Below are 20,333 nucleotides of genomic sequence, written 5' to 3' on the forward strand. Positions count from 1 at the left end.
ACTTTCCGAAGATTATCCATCGGCTCCATGTCTGCGACACAAAACATGATAGCGTCGTCTACATATTGGAGGTGGCTTATTTGAATTCCTTCATGTATAACCTTGAACCCCTTGACTAAGCCGACAACCTCCCCTTTGTGGAGCAATCTACTAAGGGCCTCACCAACCACCACAAACAAGTAGGGGGAAAGAGGATCGCCTTGACGAATGGCCTTAGAAGCTTTGAAATACCCCTTTAGAGAACCATTGATAAGAATAGACAAGGAAGCTAATTGAACATAAGCTCGCATCCAAACTGCCCCACTTTTCCTAGATCTGTTTCTTGAGTCAATGCATTCATGTGCTATCAAAGTGCTATCTAATATCCATATTTTCCTGGATTCTTAGAAATAATCTCGCTCATCATGCTTCAAAATCGGATTGCCAACACTTTGGCTAGGGTTTTATATGGGCTTCCAATCAAACTTATGGGTTTGAAATCTTTGATTAGCTTCGCACCTTCCAATTTGGAAATAGGGGCAATGAAAGTTGTACCTAGCTCATTAGATAGACGACTCTGCGCATAGAACTCAGAAATAAATCCATGACGTCCGATTTCACAATATCCCAGTAAGACTTGAAAAACATCATCGGAAAACCATCTGGGCATGGCGCCTTATCCCTGCTCATTAGGTCCAAAGCTGCTTTAACTTATTCTTCCAAGATAGGAGATTCAAGAGATCTAGCTGCCTCGTTTGATAGTTTCGGGAACTCCAAGCTATCCAACCGTGGCCGATTCCATGCATCTGAACATAAGAGGTTCTTATAAAAAGACACAATCACCTCACAAATAACCTCCTTGTTTGAGGAAGAAGAGCCATTAATCACCAAATTAGTTATGCGGTTTCCCTAAGCTTTGGTAGTTATTATACTATGAAAGTACTGAGTGTTTTTGTCCCCTTCTTTGAGCCATAACACTCTTGATTGCTACCTCCATCGAATCTCTTTTTCTTTAATGCAAGTTGCATAAAGGATTACGGATCTCTTCTCTCGCGGTCTTCAATAGAAAGTTGCCCAAATTCCTCATTGATGTCAAGATCATTAATGCATTCAACATCACATTAAACTTCGCCTCCCTGACGCTCAACGCCTCTTTCTTCCAAATCTTAAATTTCTCCTTTAAAAGCTTAAGCTTTTTTGGCAAGCGAAAACCCATGTAACTAGCGACCTGACTGGATCCCCACCACTCCTTAATTTGTTGATAGAAACCTTCAACCTCCATCTAGGCAAGCTCAAATCTGAAAGGTTTAGCGCTCCAACTGTCATGAGACACCCCAAGAACAATGGATTGGTGATTAGAGGTGGGTTCGGGTAGGCCCTGTTAAACCACGAGTGGGAATTTTTCCAGCCAATCTAAGGAGACTAAGAACCTATCCAACTTGGGGAGAGTTGTGATTTCCTAAGCATTTGACCACGCGAACTACGCACCCCGCAATGGAAGGTCAACCATCTCATGTTTATCCACCTAGGCAAAGAAGTTCTTCATGTTGCTAGTAATTCATCCCCCATTGGATTTTTCGTAGCAAAAGCAAAACACATTAAAGTCCCCTCCAATGCACCAAGGGGGAGACCTGCCATGCTTAACAATGTAAAGTTCCATCCAAAGATGATTGCGCTGACTAACAACACAAGGATCGTACGTAGATGTAAACAACCATTGTCATCTAAAATTGATCTCACAAAGCATCATTGACACAGAAAACCTGCCCAACACATTGCCCGCCTTCTAGACGTCGGAATTCCATGACACTAGGATCCCTCCAGCGGATCCCACCGCATCAACCGTAAGCCATTCCTTGTTTTGTACTCCCCACATGCATCCATAGTAGCTCTGTCCATGCTTTGCATCTTAGATTCTTAAAGTGTAACAATATCGGCTTTCACCTTCTTGCTTTACTTCCTAACCTGAGCCCTTTTGAGCTTACACCCCAAACCTTGAATGTTCCAAGGAATAGTAATCATCGATAACCAAACGTACTTGTTCGGAACCTTTTGCCTCCATTAGATTTGGTTTACGCATTATAGTTGATAGAGCACTCCAAGCTAAGAAACTCGTGCCAACCCTTTGGGGACTTTTGGATTCGAGAGCTTGGATATTGCAAAGTCTTTGCTCCACCCCCTGCATTGCAAGAAATGGGTGAAAGCATGCACGTCTTCATCATGAGCCCCAAAAGACATCCCTAATAGAATACCCACCCTCTCCAAGATATCTTTGGACTAGCGTAACTGTTCCTCTAAAACATTAAGATACTCTTGAACAATTACCTAGGCATTTGAAAGAAGCCCTGACACTAATAGACATGTAGTTCCTTTGTCTGATTTGTGAGACGACCGAAAAGGGTTGACTGCCAAGGCTTCATTCATTAAGGCATCAAGTGAAGGACGATGCTGTAAATCCAAGCGATTCCCATTTGCTACCATGGCTCCTCCCGGAAGACCGGTATCATCGCCTTGTTCAGATCTTCAACAAAAGGATTTCCAATTCCTAGAGTAGTAGGCCCTTCGATCTTTGGTACCCTCGAAGTTCTTGAGCTGGTGGCCAGAAGTTGTGGGAAGAAATTGACATTAGGAGCCTACTTTGCCCGTTCTCGATGTGAGTCGAGCTCTTCAAAATGGAGAAAACGACAAGCTTCTAACGGGCTCTGATAGATAGAAGGCAAGAGGGGCGTCGCATGTGAGGGGATGAAGCACATGTATTGGAAGAGGTTCCTAATCTGCAAGAGTGGGAGACTCCACTGGTGCCAAAGAAAGGAGGGCCCCCCTCTCCCTACATGTCTCCACTCGCTGCAAGGCTTGCCACCCCTGACATGTGTCACTAGAAGCCTCATGCCCGTTAGACTTGAAAGGTATAAAAGGAAGCGAGGCTACACCCTTCTCCACCCTAGCTTTACATGTGGCCTGAACCGAACTTGTGATCTCCTAGCCAACACCAGAGGTTGATTTGTAGAAACGTTCAGACGAAGGCTCGACATCAAAGCATACGATTTGAAATAGGTTCGGCTCAGGAGCAATGGAGTCCCATGCTCCCGCCTGACATGGAGCGAAGCACGGAGGCTCCTCATTCGCTTTTCTGTCACCTACTTCCTCATACCCAATAGTTTGCTGCCACATTGCATTGAAATGAGATGTAGATCCTCCAGAGCACCTTGTCCAAGATCTGTCTTCTGCGTCGTGCCTGCTAGGAGCTGCTCTGGCTTAGGCGATACCTCTCCCTATCTCTTCGGGCCTGCAACACACACACACACACACACGAAGACTATGACTAATGGACGATATGCCATTGTCCTCTTCTTCCTGACACAAACCCTAGCCACCCCGACCTCCTCGCCTTTATCTATGGCTTTGTTAATGGGCAATACTTCCCCTAAGCATCCTCCAATTTATGCGAAGACCTCTGGAAACCATAGTTCCAGTGGGATACCTCATATGAGAAACCACACATCAATTCCTGATATCGTGAACTGGGTCGTCTCTATGAAGCACTCTTGCAATCACAATTTGGTCGAGATTCTTCCATGGGGTTATCAAAATGCATACTTCGTTCTTCTCTATCGGCTTGATAATGAAATCACTGATGTCCAAATTACAATAGTTGACAACCCAATCTCTGACCTGTTGTAAAGTGGCACCCTTAGACGTTTCGACCACCAGAGACCATTGAAGTGAATCCCATACTTGCGCAAGGGCCTTCTGATTGATACAGACAACATACTCGCCTTCAACCATCTCCCTTTGAATCCACTTCTTCTCTTTTGGTGATATTTCTTCCTTGCTCTGATGCTTGATATCCTTCTCTTTTTCGCCCTGCTCCTTTTGGTGAGAAACGACCCCCAATACTATATCTTTGAAGGATGAAGCTCCAACCTCCTTATGCCTCACCACATCCCCTGTCCTAGAGGATGGGGTCCCTGCATCTCCCCTTCTAGCTTCTCTCTGATGGTTGCCATTCTCGCAACTTCTCAGTTTTTAATCTAGGGCCTGAATATGTCCTTCTGAACTTTTAGTTTCTTACCATTGAAGCTTTCCTCATGGAGCATCTTGATTGCCCTGATTGCTTCATTTTCCAAACTCATTTGGACAAACGTGAAGCCTCTAGGTGCCAAAGAATCCCTTTCTTGCGGAATGCTAACCTCCATTATTGCACTCGCTCCGCCGAATTCTTGAGAAGTTCACCTGAAGCCATCCTTCTGGGAAACTGATGACGAACAGAGTTGGAAGTTCCGTCAGTTTTCCATTTGATTGGGAATCCTGCAGTTTCATCCGTCTTCTCACCTCCCTCCATTCGCCTTCTGCTACCTCCCCTTGTTGTTCATCAATTGCTTCCCTGATTCCTTGTTGTTCAAGCTTGCAGTTGCTGAAATTGATTTGCTCCCGTCATTCTTCTCTCTCCACAGACCTTTGTCCTTCGCCATTTTCTTTGCTTTGTCATTCTTTGCCATTACAAGCCCCCCTCATAGAGAGCTATTACATCATCTATCCTTTTATGTGCATACTGTCATGAAGGCATTGCTACTTTCCAATCTTGTTCCTATGGTGATTTTGGAGATAAAATTTGTTGTATAAAGATATTCGGCATCCCTTTCCTGGTAAGGCCATGCTTGTAAGAGTTTCCTCATTGCTAAGCCTTTTTGGCTTTTCTTCTTCATGCATTATTTATTTATTTATTATTATTATTATTATTTTTGTAATTTTCAATTTTCGACTAGCTGCGTGTCTTTTTTGAGTTTCATTTAAGGGCATTCAAAGGATTGATGCCCAGACCTGGTGTTCTTTGGTGCAACCCAGCTGCAGGTTTAAAACTGGAGCTGCAAGTACTTGATCTGGATCTGAAGCCACAAAGAGAAAGCGACAGAAAATGAAGAAGAAGACTATAGAAGATACCCAACTGGAAGCTACTAATTGCACACACAAACCCCCCATCTTCTCCCGTATGCAGAGGAATAAATTCAGAACATTTATTTAATAATAATGTCATAGAAAAAGGTAATCTCATGTAGGATATAGGTCTTTTATAGCATACGTCCAGAAGATATCCAATAGATCTGGACTACACTATTTTAGTCCCTATGAGGCCACGGCATCACTTAAAAACTGGACATGGTCTTCTAGTTCAAAAAGGAAACTTAGCAGTTGTTTTAAAAGGATTCCAATTCACAATATTTTTCCCAAAATACCCTGTGTATGGGCTGTGTAACCAGCCCATGTGTCGGAGCATTTTCTGTTAAATCCATTCACTTACCCTTCTATTTTGGTTGCAGTTGCAGATCACGTGTCATCATGTGGGATCATGTGTGAATCCACATGACTTACACACGTACCATTAGCCATGGCTCAATAATCAGCCTATGCACTAGATCTTGCAACAAGTGGCTGATTATTGAGCTATGGCTGGTATTTTGTTCAGGAAAAGGTCTTCAATGCTAAACATGATGCACGGGCTGATTACCCAAGTGCATCACACTTATTGAACCTCAGTTGATCTGTCGTCTGCCCAATCTCTTTCTTTTATTCCCTTCCTTTTTCCTTTCCTCCACTTTGTATGGGGTCTAGTGGGTGTGAATTGGGTAGACGTTCACTTATGAGATTGGATTTAGATATAGTATATAAGAAAAGAAGAAAGGAAAAAAGAAGTAACGGTCTTAGTTGTCCAAGAGTGGAGACCGGTCCATATTCTACTTGAATTATTACAAAAAGATAAAAAACAACCTTAAGTGAAAACAATATTACAAAAGACTCATGAGTCAGGATGCATTTCAACACTCCCCTGCAAGCCTTTTTTTTTTTTTTACACATGCACACACACCCCCACACACTCACGCCGTAGTGGAATTTCACCACCTATGGGTACTCGAACCCTTGACCGGGTGTTGAAATTCTTGAGAGTCTACCACCGGAGCAAGAGTAAGGACCCCACTCCCCTGCAAGTTAGTATATAGATACTATCATTCCTCGCTTGCCTACTTGAATTCTGTTTGGTCCAACTGCTTTAGTGGAGATGTGTGCAAGTTGGTTTGTAGATGGAACATGAGAGGATTAGATTTGCATGTCACCTTCTCCTTGATGAAATGCATTCCAGTTCTACTTCTATGTGCTCAGTTCTCACTTAGGGTACTGCGTTTTTTGATATGTGAATAGTTGCCTCATTGTCACCATACAAAACCATTGGGAGGATCGCCATGAACTCCAAGTTCATGAAGTGCGAATCCACATAACTTCACTTGTACCATGAGCCATAGGTCAATAATTAGCCTATGCACTATATCTTGCAAAAACGGGCTGCTTCATAACTCTTTGAGTACCAGATAATCCCCTACCAGGGTGAAATAGCTGGTAGTAGATTATTCATAAGAAAAAAGCCGATAGTAGACATTATTAATTTGACAACCTGCATAATCTGCATCAGTATGTACTTCAACATTCATATGCATATAGAAGACCTTTTCCTAGAGAGGACGCGAGAGTTGAGATACCTCAAAATCCTGTGGACATCTTCAGATGAAGAACACGTGGTGAGTGCATAAACCGACATAAAATCCCGACTTCATATATGCAATGTCTGGCTGGGCAACGGTAAGGTAGATTAGCTTCCCAACCAATGTGCGACAAGTAAGACCACCCATCTTCAAGCATCCCACATGTGCCCATGTGTACATGTGCCACGTGTCACTGTACATCTTCAAGTGATCCACGTGTGGCATGTGCCACTATCAATCTACATGCACCCCACATGCCCATATGTGCAAATGTGCCAAATGTGTGCAAGCGCAAAATGTGCTATTCCATTCATCTCTATTACAAGGTGTTTTACAAACAACAATTTGACAGAAATTAGCCTATCCATGCAACTTATCTAGACAGGCTTTAGCTGAATAGATGTGTACAGATTGGCTTATCTGTATAGAACTTTGATGGTAACCAAGTGGGATACAAATTGATAATATAGGCATGATCAGAGTATGATTGCTTGTAGTGTCATAGATGCTCATTGACTTAGGTCTTTTCGAATTATTTCCGTCACTCTGTATATTTTGTTTGGTCATGTAATGTCATTTTCTGCTCAGCTGTTTCTAACTTTTCATTTTTTATTCTAATGCCTTTCGTATTGTGCTGGACGCAGCCTTAATGTTCAAGTCGTGCCGCATGCATCTGATTATCAATATATCTTTCTTTATCTCACCCATCTGATTTATCCAGTTGATGTGTTCAGAAGCATGCTTCCATGCATCTTCTTATGAATTCCATACTTCAACCTTTTCTTGATTATTCCTCTTTCCTGTTTAATCAAAGAATTCTGATCCTCCTGTTCTCTGTGAACTGATTAGGCTGCTAACATTTGCAATAATGAATTACAGAATATATTACAAACAGACAACCATTGGGGGGCTTGCTACTTTTGCTTCCTCAAAAATTTGGTGATGAAAATCAAGAGGAGACTAAAGATGGTGGTCCAATCAATGAAAAAGTGCTCATAAAAAGCATATTGGCTGATTTGGAACAACTACTTGTACATGCCAACATACCTGTGAGTGAAAGTGACATGTTTTTCTAAAAACTTCAATGTACAGCCCACAACTGTTCTGACTGCCAATGCTTGACTTGAAATTGTCACCTTTACTGGTGCACTGAAATTTATTAATGGCTAGTGATATGCTGAGTTTACTAGTCGTCTTTTCTATTATACATTAGCTTTATTTTTAGATGCTATTTTTGTTATTGTGATGGAACAATGGAAGGTAGATGTCTCTGCCGTAATTCTGTTTGATTCAATTGACAGGTCTGTAAAGCTTAAATGGATGGCGGGAATGTAACAATAAGGAACATGTTGTGCCTCTGTGGTGTTTCAGGGAAAACATGAAGCACTATGGAGGAGAATAATGCGGCTAAAGATGGGAGTTGGGAGAGACCCGCATTTTGGTAGGTGTAGAGGCTGGTCATTGGATATCTGTTTATGTGGTGTTAAATGAGCCAGGAAAATGTTATTGTGGGAGTCATATATCAGATTAGGTTTAGTAGGGACTTATAGTGAGGTGAAGCTCCATTCCATTATTCTTGTGGCCTTTGCAAGGATTTTGACCCCTTGTTTTGTCACTATTGAGGCATATGTTTGTGCGCATGCCTCTGCATGAGTGTGTATTTTCTTTCTTTCTTTTTTTTTTTTTTGGGGGGGGGGGGGGGGGGATAAGACGAGGTTGGGTATGTCTTTTGAAGCGTTGATATTTAAAGCATTGCTTTCCACTTCAAAGGCTAGAAGTGTGAGAACTAGAGCATTTGCCATCTTTTTTATGGTACTGAAGCTTCATTCTGCTGCTTTAGTCCATTCGAACTTGTCTTCGTGCTTGTAATCGGTAACATGTGCAATAATTGTATTGAAATTCCGGATAAATCTTCATAAAATGTCGCTAAGTCGTGGAAAGAGTGAACTTCCAAAAGGGTTCGTGGAATGAGCTACTCGAAAACGGCATCAATTTTCTCCTTGTCAACCTTGATCCCTTTTGGTACAATATACCCCAAAAGCATAATCGGCAAGAAATGAGCAATAATTGTATTGAAATTCCGGTTAAATCTTCATAAAATGTCGCCAAATTGTGGAAAGAGCGAACTTCCAAAAGGGTTCTTGGAATGAGCTACTCGAAAATGGCATCAATTTTCTCCTCGTCAACCTTGATCCCTTTTGGCACAATATACCCCAAAAGCATAATCGGCAAGAAATGAGCACCTTTTCAAGTTAATAAATAGTGACTCCTTTTATAGTACATCAAATATCTATTGTAAATGATCAAGGTGAACAGGTGAATCAGAACTAAAAACAAGAATAACATCTTTTCTCATAAAACTGCGGAGTACCTCTGTCATTAGCCTCATGAAAGTGTCGGTTGCAATTCGAAAGGCCAAATGACATGATGAGCCACTCGTACAACCTGTCTCGAGTCTTAATTCTAGTCCATCATTTGTCCCCTGGATAGGTATTTGAGGATAACTGCACCTCAAGTCAATCTTTGAAAAGACCTTTGCTCCGTGCAGCATGTCCAGCATATTGTCTAAGCGAGGAATAGAAACAGATATTTGATAGCAATCTGGTTGATCGCATGACTGTCCACACATCCTCCAAGATCCATCTTTCTTGGGAGTTAATGTATGAACAACGCTCCAAAATTAAACCTTTACATAGCAACTAAATACCCTGTCTATGAAGCTCGACATGTTTGGTTGGACTCATTTGGCAGTGCACAAGATTTAGTTGACCCAAACTTGGCACTTAATCAATGAGGTCCTGAATGTTCCTCGTAGGAGGAAGTTCAACTGAGAGTTCTTCGGGCAAAGTCCTTCATATTTATGAAGGAGCTCTTGTCTAGGGGTGGAACATCTGACTGTTTTGTGTCTTCCTTGGCATCCAAGGCATAAATGATACCAATCTCTTTGCTTTCCTCTTCACATTTTTCTACACCGAGCGATTTCTGATTCTCATCTTTATTAGATTTGGGCGTTGGAAGATGTTTCATTGTGTGCAATGTGATATTAACACCATCCTTAACAAAGCAATAAGTGTTAGCTCAGGTCAAATGTTCCATATCCTGGTCCCACAACCATAGTCTCCCTAACAAAATGTGGTATACAACCATAGGGACCATGTCACACCCAAGGTGTTCTATATCCGTTACGATATGCCTGTAAAGGCTGATACATATAGGTAATAACCATGACTGTTAAGCGATACGAGGGTGAAACACGACAATTTGTTTTTTGGAGAGCGTATAGGCTGTTATGGGGGCCGTAACGACCATTATGGAGCATAACAACTGTTACTCCCATAACGATCGAAAAACGACCACTTTTTTTTTTTTTCCCCTATTTAAATTCATTTTTCTTCTAATTTTTTTACTTTTGTCATTTCAAAAACTTATCTAAATTATTCTACAGCAGATTTTGACCACTCTTACTTTAGTTCTTAGGATTAAAATTGTAAATTGAAGCAATTTGTGCGAATAGAAGCTTTGAGGGCCCTTTTTGTTTTTCAAAATATTGAAAAGATTGGTATTTATGCATATTTTTTTTTCCAATTTCTAGTTCTAATGCTTGATTGTGATGTCTAAATATTAGAGACACATAACCATGTTCATAAATTCATCAAACAACTATATACAACACTCTCACCAAAGAGACCGTTATGCTACCATAAACATGTTCAAAACAAAAAATGAATACATATTTGAAATATTTACATTATTCCAGATGAAATTTCTCCCTCCTCAAACCAACGAATCTTGTATGCGTGTAGATGCTTATATTCATTGTTTTAATTTATTCACAATTTCTTGTGAGACAATGTTCTTACTACTCCCTCCGTGTACCAAAATCGTGCATATCTTCTCACTAGAAGTGCAAGTGGTGTGGAAATGTAGTGTTGAAAATCCCCAAAGATGACCCGCTCTGATACGAAAATGGTGCAACTTGGTTATCAAGTCAATGAGATCTCGACACCCGAATCTCAAGAAATGGAAAAGAGTACACCCACAAGAATAATGGAGTAGAGAGGGAGAAATAATTTTATTGATATTAAACTTCTTCTCTTATAAAACTTAAGAAACTCACGCTTAAAATTTTTGGAATGCCTTCCTCCTACTCCTCTATAGACCTTAAATGAATATTTAATGAGAATTCTCTCCAACTAAGAGATTGATTTCAAAGTAATCATAATTGATTTGAAATCAGTCTAATCTACCTAAGATGGTAAAGGCCTAATAATAGTGGAGGCAAATTTGGGAAATAATAATCAAAATTTTGAATCACATTTTTAAATAAGCCCCTTGTCATCCATCAAATCCTCAAAATCTTCAATCACATTTTAAAATCTGCTCCATATCATCTATAACATTCTTGATCACATGTTTAAATCAGCCCCGTATCTTCCATCACATCCTCCCATATCTCCCACAAATAATAAATTGTAACTCTTGATATTTAGGCCCTAAATCTATAAATAAACAGTCCAAAATCAGTACATATTGGGCCCTACAATGGGCTATGGGCCTGCATCATCATGGTGCTTGCATGTGAGGACCTTTGCTATCCTCTTGGGTCGAATACAAAGACCCTCACGCGAAGTTGCAAAAATCCGGTTCTTCGTGGACCCTTATTATGGTCCTCTTGGTGATGAGCGGTTTGGAGGATGTTGATCCCAATCTTTCTGTATCATGGAGCCAAACCCAATGGAAATTTCATCAACTTGATAAAAATTCCATCACACTCCCTCGAAAGAAAGTTTTGTATGAGAACTTAAAAACCTACAACAAATCGCAATATTTGACCTTATCGCAAAATTTACCTTATTAAACCTAGTAACTTATAATCTTAAATTTTAATATCTAATCGATGTTTAAAGATGGAAGAAATCACAAACTTGTCATTAATTTTTGGGGTTAACTTTTGAGACATGAAAGGATCATACGACTCACAAAATATTAACTTTTGAGTCATGAAAGGATCATAGCTCCCAAAGGATGCAGAATATTCATCATAGATGTTATAGATAACTTGGTGGGTGTTTACATGAATGATGGGGGGAATTTAGGCCATGGCTAGGGAATTTGATTACAAGGTTGGAAGTCTTCCTGCAACACATCTCGGGGTGCTTCTGTCTTTTGATAAGCTGGCTGAGTGCCTTTGGGACCTTGATTGTGAGTGGAAATAAAAGTTCTCTGCTTGGAAAGGCAAATATTGGCGAGGGGTTGGGGGTCGTAATATGTTGATAAAGCAGCTTCATTTAATTTTCCACTCTGTTATGTCTGTATTTCACTGCACAGCTAGTGTGATTTACTGAATCAAAGGTCTGCAAAGGTTGTTTGTAAAAGGCATGGACAAAAAGAACTTGTGTGTTGGAACAGGGAGTGCAAACCTTAGGAGTAAGGGAGAATGGGCATCCAAGATATGACATCTCTGAACCGTATGTTGCTTGTAAGAGGGTTTGGAGGTTTTGATTCAAAGATGATAATCTATGCAACCATCTTATTGCCAGCAAATACAAGAAACATGTGGGTGTATTTTACCCCTATATCAAGATTTTTCTAGACTATATAACGTTGCATCATGTAAGGGGGCAACGACCATATTCCAATGCTTATTGTTGTGGGTGCATGGTTGCTCGGATTCCTTGTTTTCAAAGGAAACTTACCGGTGTAGAGAGGAGTTTGCCACACTGAAAGACTGCATTTGTCCTGTTATTCCAATCCCCCAAAATGTGGATATCAATATTCCAAGTTTAACCCTCTAGCAAGTTCTCAGTCAAAACATTCTATCGATTTCTAAGAAGTGAAGTTGAGGGAAGTCAAAAGAAAAGAAAGAAAGAAAAAGAAAAGAAAAGAAAAGAAAACAAAAAGGTTGAGGGAAGTTATGCAATGGCTTCAACTCATATTTGGCTCAATCTTGCTCCTCTAGGCTCCAAGGTAGTTGCATTCGGTTGGTTGGTGGCGAAAGGTAAAATCCTAACAATCAATCACCTTCCAAATAGAAAGATAATGATCTTGAATGGTTGTTATCATGTGCTTTAAGGATGAGGAGTTCGTCAATCACCTATTTGTCCATGTTTCTTGAAGATTCTTAGCCATCATTGACATTTCTGTGCAATGGGATGCTTTTAAGTAGCCGACATGTGGTTGTCGTTTCTCATAACATTTGGAAGGTCGTCGACAGGAACCTCTAGAAGATTGAAAGGGCCATTTAATGCAAACCCCGAAAGGGAAAGCAAATAGATAAAAGAAAAGAAGGAGATTGTGGTAAAGGACCCAATAATCCTCTAGCCGAGCTGGATCCTTACTCTTGCTCCGGTGGTAGACTCTCAAGAGTTTCAACACCCGGTCAAGGGTTCGAGCATCCATAGGTGGTGAAATCCCACTACGGCGTGAGTGTGTGGGGGTGTGTAAAAAAAAAAAAGGAAAAAGAAGAAAAAAGCTTTAGAAGATTGAAAGGGCCATTTAATGCAAACCCCGAAAGGGAAAGCAAATAGAAAAAGGAAAAGAGAGATTGTGGTAAAGGACCTAATAATCCTCTAGCCGAGTTGGATCCTTACTCTTGCTCCAATGGTAGACTCTCAGGAGTTTCAACACCCGGTCAAGGGTTCGAGCATCCATAGGTGGTGAAATCCCACTACGGCGTGAGTGTGTGGGGGTGTGTAAGGAAAAAAAAAAAAAAAAACCCTTAGCAGTCCTCTAGTCTTAAACTAGAGAACACGCCACACCCCCAAATCAAGAACTATCGTAGAGAAATATGAGAATTACTCAAATAAAATATCAATCAACTCGTCTTATTCCACAGGCTATAGGCCTTATTTATATTCTCAGTCCTTGCAATATGTAATAAAAGCTATGGAATCTAAAAATAGAATCTTTAGCTAGCAAAGATCTGAAAAATAGGAAACTACCTAAATAAGAAATTACTTAAATAAGAGAGTACTTAAATAAGAAGAATTAAAGATTACTTCTTGTCTAATATAAAGATATCAAAGGAAACTTCCTAATGTAGATATTTAAAAGAAATAGAAAGTGATGATATTTTCTAATGTTGAGATTTGCCTAAATCCGAAAAATAGGAAACTACCTAAACAAAAAACTACTTAAATAAGAGAATCTAAGATTACTTCTTGCCTAATGTAAAGATATCAAAGGAAACTTCCTAATGTAGAGATTTAAAAGAAATAGAAAGTGAGGATATTTTATAATGTAGAGATTTGGTAACTAGAGATGAGCTAAAAAGAGAAAGTGGGCATTTTCTTGTGCACAAATGCGGAGCGTGCATGCATGAGATGTGGGCCTTTTCTTCAAATCTTGATCTATCAGGTTATGTGGTCATTTGGTTGCATCAATTCCGCCCGGCTTCGAAAAAAACCCGTCCTCGAGTTTAAATTGGCAGTCATAATCTCCTGTGAAGATCCTTGCTTGTAGCATGTCTTCTTCGGCTTCGCTAGCAATTGATGGTGGAGACCTACCCACCTTATGGGTAGCTTGTGCATAATATGGTATTGGAACACACACCATATTTTCTTTTGCTTCATGTTGGTCCTCCACGTTTTAAACTTCAAGTGCAGCCCCTTCTTCACAATTAACTTTCGATTTGTGAGCCTTGATTGGAATTGAGATGGCATTATGGTGATCGTGAAAGTATCCATCACTTCAACCATTGGATTGTGCATATTTGTTAAACCTACAGTCTCTTCAATTGGGTCATCCATAAGCTTATCTTTTGGTTTTACTTGAATTTCCTCCGATCTGACCATTGATCCATCAACCAATCAAAAGGAGGATTCCTTTTGGGTTGCCAGACTATGCATAACTACATCATTCCCTGGAATGCTAGATAAAACATATCGAAACCCATAAAGCTTTTCCTATTCAATCAAGGGATCAAAGCAAGTTCTCACCAACTCCTTGAGTTCGTTGAATTCATTTGTAATATCTTCCTTGAATGCTCTAATCTCCTTCTTGACTTTTGCAAATTCTCTTCCCATGTCTCTTGAACATTCTTGGCTATCATATATATTTTTATGCAATGGGATGCTTTTGAGTAGCTGACATGTGGTTGTCGTTGCTCATAACATCTGGAGGGCCATTGAAAGGAATCTCTAGAAAACCCATATGAAGATGGGTGAGACTCGAGACGATAAGGATGATGATTGTGATAGTAAGAATGAGGCAAATAAGAATAATGCGATAGTTATGGACGGGTAGGAAAGTCTGGATGAGGGTAATTGTACAAGGCGTATGAACATCTTCCTATCCACGACATCGCCCCCCCCGGTTTTGGATGTAGTAAATGCAAAAGGTTTTTGGAAGGTTGGGTGTAGGATAGGGTATGGACTGTTTACTAGTGGAATTTGGGGTAGAGATAGGGTGATGGTTTAGGTGAGATGGAGAATAAAGATGGTTTGTGATAGAATGACTGAACTAATAGGCTGATTTAGGGAAGGGAAAAGGGGAAGGAAAAGAAAAAGGAAGATGAGGGATTGAAGAAGGGGAAAGATGAAAGGTTGGATTGAGATGAGAAAATTACCTTCTTCAAGTTTCCCAAGAGCAGAACTTGCTCTGATGCCAATTTAATGCAAATCTCGAAAGGGGAAGTAAATAGATTAAAGAAAAGAAGAAAGAGAGTGTAGAAAAGGACCCAACAATCCTCTAGCCGATTACTAAAGACTATGAATGCAAGACTGTTAGCAAGCTCAATAGTCCTCTAGTCCCCCTTTCAACAACTACAATAGAGAAATATGAAATTTACTCAAAGAAAATATCAATCAACTTGTCTTATTCCATAGGCCATAGACTTTATTTATAACCAGTCCTTACAATTTGTAATAAAAGTTATGGAATTTAAAAATAAAATCACTATTCAGAGAAGACCTAAAAAATATGAAACCGCCTAAATAAGAAACTACTTAAATAAGAAGAATCTAAGATTACTTCTTGCCTAATATAAAGATATCAATGGAAACTTCCTAATGTAGAGATTTAAAAGAAACAGAAAGTGATGATATTTTCCAATGTAGAGAGTTTCCTAAAAATGAAAAGTAGAGTTGAACTAAAAAGAGAAAGTGGGCATTTTCTTGTGCACACGTGCACATCGTACACGCATGAGATGTGGGCCTTTTCTTCAAATCTTGATCAAGCAGCTTGTGTGGCCATTTGGTTGCATCAATTTATGCGAAGTTGAGCCACTAGTAGTGGGGTGGGTGAAAGCATAGCCCCCACCTTGAGGGCTACCGCACCTTATCACCAACTTCTGTTCTTGCACTTTTCGGGCCACTTAATACACTTCGTCTACACTGTTGAGGTGAATGGTCACCAGTTCTCTTTGGATCTCGAATCGTAGCCCATTATAATAACGCACCACTTATTGTCTTCCAGTTTTTGTTAGGCAACACCGAATAATTAAGTCAAAATAACGCTGTGTATTCCCCCACGGTCAGATTGTCCTGCTGAAGCGTGAGGAGCTCTTGGAAAGAAGTCTCATAATTTAGCGGCAAAAACCTTCGCTTTAATCTAGCCTTCGTTTCCTCCTAATTGCTTACAAGAAGAAGGCCACACCGTTGCAAATCTTCTTTGATGGCGTACCACCAGTCTTGAGCTACGCCCTTAAGTTTCAGGGCAGCAAAACGTAAATTGACAGCTTCTTCCATTTTGAACAACGAAAATATCACTCCATTGACTTTAGCGCGTCATTGAACACCTTGGGATCCACATTACCATCGTAATCTAGAATGTCAATCTTGACGTGCTTAGAGGGATCTGATGTGCGAATATTCCTTCCTCCTTGATAAATTGGATGATTCCATCGGAGGTTATTCATCCCTTTGGCTCCTAGTTGCGCATAACATTGTTGTTAGGCCCCATAGCAAGTCTCGTATTCTTTTTTCTTGGATATCACCATTCCGGCCAAGATGCATTGAGTGAACATTCTTGGACTCCAATTCTCCTTTAAGGCTATCCATAGAGGTTTGGCGGTTTGGATTGATTCCCTTATTTGCATCTTCAAGAATAGTAATACTCCTTCCAATGCATTCATTCTGGCCGTAGAATGGGTCTCTAGATCATCCAACCGTTTCGTGATCAAATTGACCACTTGTTGCCAGTTTGAGATAGTTCCATCTTCAGGTTTTGTAGCCATCTCAGGATTGTAACTCGTCCCTCATCTAGTATGGTATATAAGACAACATGCTTTCGCAAAGCATGTGAGAAGGGTTTATTTTGCTCCTTTTTTTTCATTTTTTTTTTTTTTTTGGATGTAGAGAATGGGAAAGGTTTTCAGAAAGTTGGGTGTGGGATAGGGTGTAGGTTGTTTGCTAGTGGAATTTGGGACAAAGCTAGGGTGATGGTTTGGGTGAGATGGATATGGAGACAAAAATTGAGGAAAAGAGGATGGAGAAAAGAAGTGAAAAGAGAAGAGAAATCCCTAATAGCAGAATTTGCTCTGATACCAATTTGTTGCAAACCTTGAAAGGGGAAGCAAATAGATCAAAGAAAAGAAGGTGATTGTGGGAAAGGACCCAACAATCCTCTAGCCGAAAGCTAGGGTTCGCGAATGCAGGACTAGTCTTAAACTAGACTCCCCTCCTCTAGCCGAAAGCTAGGGTCGCGAATGCAGGACTAGTCTTAAACAACTACGTACCATAGAGAAAATATGAGAATTACTCGAGAAAATATTAATCAACATAGGCCATAGGCCTTATTTATAATCAATCCACACATTCTGCAATAAAAGTGACAGAATCTCAAAATAGAATTTCCTAGCTAGCAAAGATTTGAGAAAATAGGAAACTACCTTAATAAGGAAGCACTGTAATTAAAAAAGCACCTAAATAGGAAAGTACTTAAATAAGAAAATCTAAAATTACTTCTTGCCTAATACGAAGATATAAAAGAAAAAGGAAATTTCCTAATGTAGAGATTTGAAAGAAAAGGAAAGTAGTGATGAACTAAAACGGGAAAACAATCCTTTTCTTGTACACACGGGGAGAGCGTGCACAAGTGGGATGTGGGGTGATTACATCAATTAGAATTGATGCAACCAAATCGCCGCACAAGCTGATTGATCAAGATTTGAATAAATGGTCTACATCTCATGCGTGCATGCTCCCCACATGTGCACAAGAAAAATGCCCACTTTCCCTTTGTATCGCCATTTCGGGGAAGAGGATTGGAGGCAGAGTTTTGGCCAAGTTTGTAATCACGAAGCAAGTTTGTGTGGGGCACAAATGTCTATGGACGCTAAGTGGAGTCACTAGTAGTGGTGCGGGTGAAAGCATAGCTCCCACCTTAAGGGATACCGCGCCTTATCACCAACTCTTGTTCCCGCTCTTTTCGGTCCATTTGATATGCTTCATCTACACTGTTGAGCCGAACGGTCACTAGTTCCCTTTGAATCTTGAATTGTAGCCCATTGCAATAATGCACCACTTGTTGTCTTTCTATTTTTGTTAGGCGACACCGAATAACTAAGTCATAATAACGTCGTGTGTATTCCCCCATGGTTACATTGTCCTGCCGAAGCGTGAGGAGCTCTTAGAAAGAAGTCTCATAATCTAGCAGCAAAAACCTTCGCTATAATCTAGCCTTCATTTCCTCCCAAATGCTTACGAGAAGAAGGCCACACTGTTGCAAATCTTCTTTGATGGCGTACCGCCAGTCTTGAGCTGCGCCCTTAAGTTTCAGGGCAGCAAAACGTAACTTGATAGCTTCTTCCATTTCGTACTGGCGAAAATATTGCTCCATTGACTTTAGCCAATCATTGAACACCTTGGGATCCAAATTACCATCATTATCTGGATTTTGAGTCTTGACGTGCTTAGATTGATGACTTCCTCCACATCCTAACCATCGATCAATTTCAGAATAGAAAGATAACTATCGCAAATGGTTGTATTATGTGCTCTAAGGATCAAGAGTTTGTTAGCCACCTATTTGTCCATTATGAGTTTGCCTATGCGATTTGGAGGAAGATTTTATCTCCCTTTGGCATAGTGTGGATTGCAACAAGGTAGATTGATGCCTTCTTCCAAACTTGGAATTTGGGGGCACAAGGCAAAAGGAAAAGATAAAAAAAAATTACTTAAGCATCTTCCCTACTTCCGCAATATGGTCAATAATCAATAGGAATGAACGTAACAACATGACTTTTAATAGTAGTTCTAAATACTTCAAAGCGATTTTCCACAGGGTCAATGCTTGGGCGATTTGGGTCTTTTCCAATTTAGGGGAGGTAAGTGAGAAGAGTTCTTGGGTTTCTGGGATGTCTTTCTAAATCCTTTATAGCATGAGGAAGTAGGATAAGCCCTCACCGTCCCTTCTGTATTGTACATTCTTTCTTCTGTCTCCCTCTTTGGCTGGTATTAATAAAATTGTATTACCATTAGAAAAGACGGATCTTGAAGAGACCTTTCAAATGAGTTATTAATTGCTCAAAATGGATAAATGGGCAAAAAGTTGTACCTCAAAAGAAACGTTTGTGTTAAAAACCTAAACCCTACAACTAATATCAACCACAAACCTTATTAAAACCAAAGAATTTAAAATCTAGGCCATTAATTATTTCATAATGTCGAAACTACCCATAAAAAACATGAAGTTGTCAGTAATTTTTAGGGTTGATTATGAGGCTTGAAACGATCGATCTCAGAAAAGATATGGGAATGATCATCGTAGATCTTGCAGAAACGTTTAAACTGACCTCTTACTTGCTCCAGATGGATAAATGACCACAAATTTATTCATCCTGGAATTGATGGACACATTCATCTGTCAGATGTCAACATATTCTCCTTTCAGTACCAAATATTCTTGTTAGAATGATCACACGTGTGGACACATGTGACTTGTCCAAACGTGTGATGTGGTCATCTTGATTGGGTTCGGTCTTTATGTATTAGGGGCATGTGTACATGAGCCTTTGGTTCTTTAGTGGTGGTTTTTAACTATTGAGAGTATTATTATATTTTCACATTTTTAAGTGAAAGCCCTAATATAATAAAACAAGTGGTGGGATGTGTAGGGTTGCTTCGCTCTCTCACGTTTTTCTCATTTTTCTTCTTTTTGGTCTTTTTTCTTTCACGGTGAAGTACAAGTCTGATGGCACTGTAGATCGTTTAAATGCCCGATTGATGGCAAAAGGGTGTACTCAAAATTTTGGAGTAGACTACTCCAAAACCTTCTCCCCGTTGGCCAAGCTTCATTCAATTCATGTGGTGATCTCTATTATTGTAAATTTGGACTGACCCCTATATCAATTGAATGTGAAGAACACGTTTCTTCATGGTGATTTGCTTGAAGAAGTATACATGGGGCAACTGCTTGGCTTTGTTGCTCAGGGAGAGTCTGATAAAGTCTGCAAGCTAAGAAAATCAATTTATGGGTTAAAGCAGTCTTCGTGTGTGTGGTTTGACAAATTTAGTAACATGGCAATTCAATTTTGGATGAAACACAGTCAGGTTGATCACTCAGTCTTTGTTTGGCAAAGTGAGACTGACACTTTAGCTCTTGTTGTTTATGTGGACAACATCATCATTACTGGAATCGCTGGTAAAGGCATATTTGAGTTGAAGAAATTCTTACAGCAACACTTCTATACAAATGAATAGGTTAGCTTCAACACTTTTTGGGTATTGAGGTAGCTCGTTCAAATTTGAGAATTAATTTATTGCGAATGAAATATGTTATGGACTTGTTAGAAGAACAAGTTTACTGGGGGCTAAGCTAGTTACAACTCCCATGGACACAAATTCTAAGTTAAGTGCAGATGAAGGAGACCTATTCGATGGT

General features: G+C 40.0%; 1 protein-coding gene across 2 annotated transcripts in view; it reads left to right on the forward strand.

Moving 5' to 3' along the window:
* Nucleotides 1-20,333, forward strand: part of LOC131252116 (uncharacterized) — a 75,309-nt gene that overhangs the window by 6,464 nt on the left and 48,512 nt on the right. For both annotated transcript variants that reach the window (XM_058253008.1, XM_058253011.1), the window contains exon 2: nt 7,392-7,561. In XM_058253008.1, coding sequence (XP_058108991.1) covers nt 7,392-7,561 — 170 coding nt within the window. The remainder of the gene's footprint in view (nt 1-7,391; nt 7,562-20,333) is intronic.

The sequence above is a fragment of the Magnolia sinica genome, chromosome 1 (genome assembly GCF_029962835.1).
Source record: "Magnolia sinica isolate HGM2019 chromosome 1, MsV1, whole genome shotgun sequence".
NCBI classification, from domain to species: domain Eukaryota; kingdom Viridiplantae; phylum Streptophyta; class Magnoliopsida; order Magnoliales; family Magnoliaceae; genus Magnolia; species Magnolia sinica.